The 8,357-nt window shown below is 47.2% G+C and overlaps 1 protein-coding gene across 7 annotated transcripts in view; it reads left to right on the top strand.

The window, feature by feature from the left end:
• Window positions 1-8,357, top strand: part of rasal2 (RAS protein activator like 2) — a 49,342-nt gene that overhangs the window by 40,140 nt on the left and 845 nt on the right. For 5 of the 7 annotated variants that reach the window (XM_015401856.1, XM_015401854.1, XM_015401851.1 and 2 more), the window contains 8 exons: window positions 1,233-1,345; window positions 3,357-3,510; window positions 3,596-3,694; window positions 3,786-4,340; window positions 4,465-4,609; window positions 5,199-5,343; window positions 5,531-5,770; window positions 5,850-6,054. In XM_015401856.1, coding sequence (XP_015257342.1) covers window positions 1,233-1,345; window positions 3,357-3,510; window positions 3,596-3,694; window positions 3,786-4,340; window positions 4,465-4,609; window positions 5,199-5,343; window positions 5,531-5,770; window positions 5,850-6,054 — 1,656 coding nt within the window. The remainder of the gene's footprint in view (window positions 1-1,232; window positions 1,346-3,356; window positions 3,511-3,595; window positions 3,695-3,785; window positions 4,341-4,464; window positions 4,610-5,198; window positions 5,344-5,530; window positions 5,771-5,849; window positions 6,055-8,357) is intronic. The other 2 variants (XM_015401855.1, XM_015401853.1) reach the window with 1 other exon arrangement.

Raw genomic sequence — 8,357 nt, 5'->3', positions numbered from 1 at the left:
CGGACGTGACGATGCATCGATGCATCGATACAAAACGATTATTATTTACACCCCTAGTGTAAATAGTAATCTCTAGTCCCTCCAATCAGTTTACATTTGCTACTTGCTATTTATATGTGGAGATATGTATACATTATGTAAAATATTATATTGCATTTATAATTCAGGAAGGCAGAGTCAAGATGTCTGCCCATGCTTCTCTATCAATATCAGTTACATTCCAAGTTGATCTTAAATTCTCCATATTAATAAAATACGTTTTAATAATAATTAGTTATCTTTAAATAAAAAGAACCATCTGTTTAAATCTGATCTGTGAGGAAGTCCTGCTTTTTATCAGCGAGCCAAAGTGATGCTGCTCCGTCTCTGTCCATCAGTCTGCATCAAGCAGAGTTTCATCATTTCAGCTCAAATTACAGCCTCGTTTGAAGGAGCATCGCTTTGCTTTGTTACATGTTAGGATGAAAACATTAGCAGTGTTTCCTGAAGAGGCTGGAGCTGCAGGTGATTCTGCTGCTTTAAAGGAAGGAAAAACAAACATTTAAACAGAAAGTTGATGGAAAGGAAGACAGATGTTTTATCATTTAATGGAAGGAAAAAACTTTCACTGCTAAAGAAGGTTCATAGAGTCCAGTGTTTAGGCATTGTAAAGGAAAATTAAGTGGAAGGAAAAGCAACATCAATCGCAGGCTGAGTGAAAGGAAAAAGTACAGATTGTCGCTGGAAGAGATGGATTCTCACATAACGCTGGGCTGGAATTAAAGTGTGAAATGTTACAGCTGGATGTTCATAAAGTGCTTTGTCTGAGCATTTTAATGGAAAACTTGGTGGAGGGAAAAAGGTGTGAAATGTTACTTCTGAAGCAGCTGTATTTTTCGTAGGGTGTGGTGTTTGAGTTGTAAAAGAAAGTTGAGTGGAAGAAAAAAGTATCTGTTACTGCTGAGGAAGCTGAATAATCTCTAATTGCTGTGTTGGAGCATTTTAAAGGAGAACTGAGTGGAAGGTTAGATAACGCCAATAGCAGATCATCCTAAAGGAACAGGTTGGATCTCAGAAGTTGGTTCTGGTTCCGCTTGTTTTGATCTGGACTCATTCATAGTTACTATTTGTCAGATTGACTCCCCTCAAATGTTCTGACCCGTGATCTGTCGCCATCTGGTAGACAAACAGAGTCAGTTCTGCTGTGTAGATGACCTGCGTCTCCTCTGATACCCGCTCTGCTTTTCTTCCAGGGCTTCTTCAGCAAACGTCTCAAAAGCTCCATCAAGAGGACGAAGAGTCAGACCAAACTGGACCGGAACACCAGCTTCAGACTGCCGTCGCTCCGGCCTGCTGATGCAGACAGGTACCACTGATGCTTCCTCATGGAAACAGGAGTTCTGTGGTGCTTTGATCACTGCTTAAACATCAGTGTGACATGTGACTGCTTCAGGCAGGCTTTTATTGTGAAGGTCCACCTCAGCTGCAGGAAGGTTTTTTTTAGTTTCATTCAAGCTATTATAATAACATTCTTCCTTAGTTACAGTAGGCTTTTATTTTTTGATGTTCTTTCAGGTTCTGGAATGATTTATTTTGAAGCTCTTCCGATCACATGGAGGCTTTTATTTTGAAGTAATTTGGTGTTAATGAAAGCTTTTAGTTATAAGGAGGCTTTTATTTAAAAGCTCCATTAGCTGTTAGTAGGCTTTTATTTTGAGGTTCTATCAGCTGCAGAGAGGCTTTAATTCTGAAGTTCTTTCAGGTTCAAGGAGGATTTTATTCTATTGGTCCGTCTGAGTTATAAGGAGGCTTTTATTTTGAAGTTCTATCAGCTGCAGAGAGGCTTTAATTCTGAAGTTCTTTCAGGTTCAAGGAGGATTTTATTCTATTGGTCCGTCTGAGTTATAAGGAGGCTTTTATTTTGAAGTTCTATCAGCTGCAGAGAGGCTTTAATTCTGAAGTTCTTTCAGGTTCAAGGAGGATTTTATTCTATTGGTCCGTCTGAGTTATAAGGAGGCTTTTATTGTGAAGCTGTGCTTGCTGCAGGGGTGTTTCCTGTCTCTGGATGTCTCCTCAGTGATTCCTTCTTCCTCCACAGCTAAAATGTTAAACAGAACATCTCAGTGGGATCAGCTGGTACCAGAACCCAGACCCGTTTCAGAGATCTAAGCCTCTCTGCTTCATGTTCTGATCGTTGTTTGGTTTGAAGCTGATCGGACCTTAATTGCTCTGATTCCTGGTTCTGGTTCTGTTCTAGCTGCTCTATAATAAACCCCGCTGCAGCGACCCACTCAGGCGTCAGTTTGTCTTCCTCCTTCCCAGCGCTGGGCGGGCCCGGCTTTACTGGAAGTGCTGCTCTCTGCTTACCACTCGCACTCCTCTCCCAGTGAGTGGAGCCGCCAGGACCAAGGTTCTGTTTGGGTTCTACATCTGTATCAGAACTTTACCCGAAATGTTTGAAAGTCCAACCAGCCAGAGAAAAAACGCTGCAAAACTTGTCCTAAACATGAGAGTTCTACCAGGCCAGCATCTGGGCCCGATTCCTCTTTCTGGAACCGATCTAAACCCTGAGGGATCCGTATCGGACCTGACGGGGGATTCTAGGGGCTGATCCTGTCCCACTAAACTCTGTTCCTGCCGGTTCTGGTTCTGTCCCAGTTCCACCAGAACCAGTGTTCTGATGGTCTGAGTGTCTGAGAGGATGTTGATGCAGGCAGGAAGGCAGCGGTTCTGATCCTCAGACTGGATGTCAGCCAGCTGGATGCCCCGCCCCCTCCCCTGGACTGGACGGGTCGGGTCTCCTCTGCTCACACTCTACTGAGACCAGGAGGAAGCCGTAAGGTAGGGCGGTTCTGGAGTCGCTTTAACTGCTTGGCTGGGTTTTAACTGGGGAGGCTGGGTTCTGAAGGTCCGTTTGGGTTTACTGGGTTGCAGTCTGAACCAGAACAGGAGCAGAACAAACCCGGTGGAGCCGGATCAGCAGGATGGGAGGTTTCTGGTTTCACTGGTTCTGATCCCAGTTGGTTCCTCTGGTTCTGAAACCTTTCAGCTTCATCTTTAGGAACCAGCAGGTTGTGGAGGCTGATCGGGTCGTGTTCTGAGAATGTCATGCTGCAGATTATAATCCGTGCGATCCGATTGGTCAGTCAGACCATCAGTAATCTGGGTTTATGTAACAGAGATTAAACAACAGGAAGGTCCATCACAGGGAGCGGAACCGGGCCTGGTTCTGTTACCAGAACCCAGCTGACTGATGCAGGTCTATAGTTGAATTACTGGTTACCATGGTAACCCTGCAGCTCTTTGGTTCTGTTACTCAGCGGCGCCTCCTAGCTGCGGTTCCGTGCGGCCGCCTCTGACCCGGTTCTCTGTTGCAGGTCCCGCGGGCTCCCTAAGCTGAAGGAGTCCAGCTCCCATGAGTCTCTGCTGTGTCCGGGCAGCGCCGTGGAGGCTCTGGACCTGAGCATGGAGGAGGACGTGTTCATCAAGCCGCTGCACAGCAGCATCCTGGGCCAGGAGTTCTGCTTCGAGGTCAGACACTCACCCGGGTTCTGGACAGAGAACCAGAGACCATCCATTCCACCTCTGATCCGCTGTGGTTCTTCTTCTCTGGCAGGTGACCTACTCCGGCGGCAGCAAGTGTTTCAGCTGCACCTCCGCCTCAGAGAGGGACAAGTGGATGGAGAACCTGAGGAGAACCATCCAGCCCAACAAGGTGAGGCCCAAACCGGACCTGGCGTGTGGTTCTGGTTCTTTAAACCCATCTTAATGGGTTTGATGCATGATGAGTGTGTCTGCGTTTCCAGGACAACTGTCGGCGGGCGGAGAACCTGCTGCGCCTGTGGATCATCGAGGCCAAAGACCTGCCGCCCAAGAAGAGGTACTTCTGTGAGCTGTGTCTGGACGACGTCCTGTACGCACGCACCACCAGCAAGACCCGGCAGGACAGCCTGTTCTGGGGCGAGTACTTCGACTTCTGCGGCCTGCCCGTGGTGCGCAGCGTCACCGTGCACATCTACCGCGACGTGGACAAGAAGAAGAAGAAGGACAAGAACAACTACGTCGGCCTGGTCAACATCCCGGTGCCCAGCGTGACGGGCCGGCAGTTCGTGGAGAAGTGGTACCCGGTGAGCACGCCCACGGCCAGCAAGTCCAAAGGGGGCGGGCCCTCCATCCGGATCAAGTCCCGCTTCCAGACCATCTCCATCCTGCCCATGGAGCAGTACAAGGAGTTCGCCGAGTTCGTCACCAACAACTACACCATGCTGTGTTCCGTGCTGGAGCCCGTCATCAGCGTCAAGAACAAGGAGGAGATGGCGTGCGCGCTGGTCCACATCCTGCAGAGCACGGGCCGGGCCAAGGTCAGAACCAGCACCTCACTCACATCACATCTACGACATGGCTGCTGGATGCACTAAAGGAAAGCCCGTTAGGTTCTGCTGGACCGATGTTCTGACAGCCTCATTGTCTCCACCTTCTGTTCAGGACTTCCTGACTGACCTGGTGATGTCAGAGGTGGATCGCTGCGCCGACCACGACGTCCTGATCTTCAGGGAGAACACGCTGGCCACCAAGGCCATCGAGGAGTATCTGAAGCTGGTGGGCCAGAAGTATCTCCACGACGCTCTGGGTGAGTTTAAGGAGCTGGAGGAGGAGCAGCTGGAGGAGCAGCTGGAGGAGCAGCTAAGAGGAGCAGCTGGAGGAGGAGCAGCTGGAGGAGGAGCAGCTGGAGGAGGAGCAGGAACATGTAGGAGAACCTAACAAGCCGTTTCTCCACTGTTATTCCTCCAGTCTGCGGCTGTCAGACCTTCCTGCCTCTTCTGGGCTTTTTATCTCTGAATCATCTGAATGATGAAGCTCCTTCCTCCTCCTCCTCCAGCTGCTCCCTCTTAACATCTGAGGAGAAACAGAAGCTGAAAATAGATCCTCCTGCTGTGACTTTCAGTCACTGAAAGCAGCTATTTTTAGCAGCATCAGTGGATCAGAGCTGCTCTGATGCTGCAGCAGCTTTCAGCTGCGCTGTTATTTCCTGCTGGATTATTAAATATTCATTCCTCCACTGATTTATGCCGCCTCGTTAAAGCTTAACGAAGGCCAGAGCTGAAAACTCCCAGCTCCTCTGCTGACAGCGAACGCCTCTCAGCTCAGGAGGAGGGGAGCAGATGTTTGGTCCAACAGAAACATCTGTTCTGATTCTCCGGGTTCTGCCGTGTCTGCAGGCGAGTTCATCAAGGCTCTGTACGAGTCGGACGAGAACTGTGAGGTGGACCCGAGCCGATGCTCCGGCAGTGACCTGACGGAGCATCAGAGCAACCTGAAGATGTGCTGCGAGCTCGCCTTCTGCAAGATCATCAACTCCTACTGGTAAGGCCCGGCAGGTCCAGAAGGTTCTGGAACCCTGCAAGGTCCGATCAGACCAACAAAGACCAGATTAGCTTAGCGTGTTAATCTGCTTGAAGCTGGTTTTTATTTCTCTTGGTTCTTTCGGACGATCAGAACCTTTAAAGCTGGTAGTAGGTGGAGTTAAATTGTGTGGGTTTGGTCTGTGCAGCGTGTTTCCTCGGGAGCTGAAGGAGGTGTTCGCCTCCTGGAAGCAGCAGTGCGTCGCCCGCGGACACCCGCAGGACATCAGCAAGCGCCTGATCAGCGCCTCCCTCTTCCTGCGCTTCCTCTGCCCCGCCATCATGTCGCCGTCGCTCTTCAGCCTGATGCAGGAGTACCCGGACGACAGGACGTCCAGAACCCTCACCCTCATCGCCAAGGTCATCCAGAACCTCGCCAACTTCACCAAGTGAGTCCCTGCGCTCCGGCTTTCCTCCAGGCGGCGCCGTCTGCCGGCTTCGCCCCGAGACTCAGGCTGCTCTCCCCAGCAGGTTCGGCAACAAGGAGGAGTACATGGCCTTCATGAACGACTTCCTGGAGCACGAGTGGGCCGGGATGATGCGTTTCCTGTCGGAGATCTCCAACCCGGAGACCCTGTCCAACACGCCGGGCTTCGAGGGTTACATCGACCTGGGCCGCGAGCTGTCGGTGCTGCACGCTCTGCTGTGGGAGGTGGTCTCCCAGCTCGACAAGGTGAGTGTTTGTTCCTGCTTTGGTATCAGAGTGAGGACCAGTGGTCTGATTTCACCATCAAACTGAGGACAGGTTGCTGCTCCTTTGTTGTTGCTAACGGTTCAGATCAGGGTAACGGTTGGATGGTTTATGCTTAGAAACCAGATTGTCTGCGTGTGTCGCAGTTAATGCAGACATGACCACAGACAGAGCCGCAGATAGCATTGCATGGAGGAGAGAAAGGAGGCCTCTGATTGGTCAATTCTACATCCGCTCTACACTACGCCTATTTCCTGTTTGGGACCTAATGGCAGAAACTCAGGCTTTAGCGCCGTCCACAACGGCTCAGACACTAACCCAGACACGGTACAGGACGCTAGTTTGTAGCTTTGTAGACCGAGAACAACCTCGTCAAACTGAAAGACAGACACCCACAATCCCAGCTAGCTAGCTCCTGATTGTCCCTCTGGCGTTGTGGCGTGGAATAACAGCGCAGACGGCGCATCAATATTGGACATAAATCAAAAATGCATCATACCTGCGACAGGCTAACTGCCACACACTGCTGAGGGAGGATAACCAGCCCTTTACTGTCAACACATGGACCTCAGTACCCTAAAGGATCCTTGCACTGCGAAAATGTACTGAAAATAAGTGAGCATGTCTTTAGTTAAATGCATTTACCCTTAATTTTGGTAGGGAATTAAGGTGATCTGTCAATGGAACAAGCATTTTTACCCTAAATATATGATAATTAGATAATATGCACTATTCTTATTTTAAATGTACTGTCTTATTCCATTGGCAAAGTGTCTTACTTACCTGCTCAATAAAAAAAAGATGCACTTATTTAATAATAAAAATGAGATTAATGATGTTGCAGCAGGAGAAGGCGTCTGATCCAGTTGGTCCAGTTAATACTTAACCTCCCAGTGTTCTAATATTAAGACCAAACCATGAAAGTTACATTTTGATCTAAGGATTAGCTTAATTAGAGATTAATGAATTGAGTTTTCAGGTCAGTATTCAGGACTTGCTGTACTACTTGTAACCAGAGAAGGTCGGACCCAGTCTGGGTCATGTGACTCAGAGCTACGCTTTACTGCAGGCTGAGTTCCCCCTAAACACCACAGCTAACTAAGCTAACAGTCGCTGCTGTTAGCTAGCAAAGCAGATCTGACCGCTCTATTTATTGACTGATCGCCCATTGGTAGTACAGGATGGAGGGAAACCACCGGCGCCATATTGGTACTCCCTAGTTAGATAGATCCCAATGTAAACAAAACTACAGCATCGAACGACGATGATTTTATCCTTTTCAGGGGGACTTAAGACTTTTAAAATAAAGATCAATTCATCACTTTGAAACACACTGGCTGTTTTATAGCATCAGTAGATTAACTTATAACAAAAAAATAGTCGCATCACATTGCATCATTATTAAGTCAATAAAGTTGATAAATCATGTAATATAACATATACAATCCATCACAACGAAATTAATGTGTTAATTAAGCATAATAATACAGATGAGCGAAAAGCGCTAAATTGATGGTATACATGTAAATACATGGATGGATTACTTTATGATAATTACATAATACATATGATTACAAGACTTTACATAAAGACTGAATAAATTTTTCTATTTGCAAATTGAACATGCATGAATAGTTTTATACTGTCTGTGCATTAGCCTTTAAATCTGACATAGATTAACAGTAGAACTAAATTAATGAACTAATTTAATAATTCCACAGAGCTTCAGTTTCTACACTAGCAGAATCACATGACATGCACACATAAACTCACACATACACTATCCAGTGATTAAATACCTTTAATAATATAACTTACACATGTAGTAAGTCACATTCAAATATATATATATATGCATTTAAAAAATAAACAGAAATATGGCCAAATGGTGTTTCATACAATTCTATCGGACACAAATGTGTATATGTGGATTTTCTGTGTTAGTTCATCCACTGACTGAATAATTACCATTGAGACTTCTCCCCAAAGCCAGAAAACGGCTTGTTTTTGCAGCCAAATGCCCACATTTAGGCATTTTTATGGTGCTTCTCAGTGAGAGCGGGGAGTACCAAGATGGCGGCTTTTTTCACGCCATCAGCAATCTGATGAAGAAATAGAGATCAGTGGAAATGACCCTCACCTGATCAGACACGGGTTTGGTCTTCCTGAAACCTCAAGCCTAGCGCCCCCCAGTGGCTAAAAGTTATAGTGCAGCTTTAAAGGATTTTCTCTTTGAACTTTTCTCCCCTTTAAACAAATAATAAAATCTGTTATTAGATCACTTC

The sequence above is a fragment of the Cyprinodon variegatus genome, unplaced genomic scaffold (genome assembly GCF_000732505.1).
Source record: "Cyprinodon variegatus isolate N-32 unplaced genomic scaffold, C_variegatus-1.0 Scaffold1267, whole genome shotgun sequence".
Classification (NCBI taxonomy): domain Eukaryota; kingdom Metazoa; phylum Chordata; class Actinopteri; order Cyprinodontiformes; family Cyprinodontidae; genus Cyprinodon; species Cyprinodon variegatus.
Note: the sequence above shows the minus strand (reverse complement) of the source record. Positions and strands in the feature narration are given on the sequence as shown.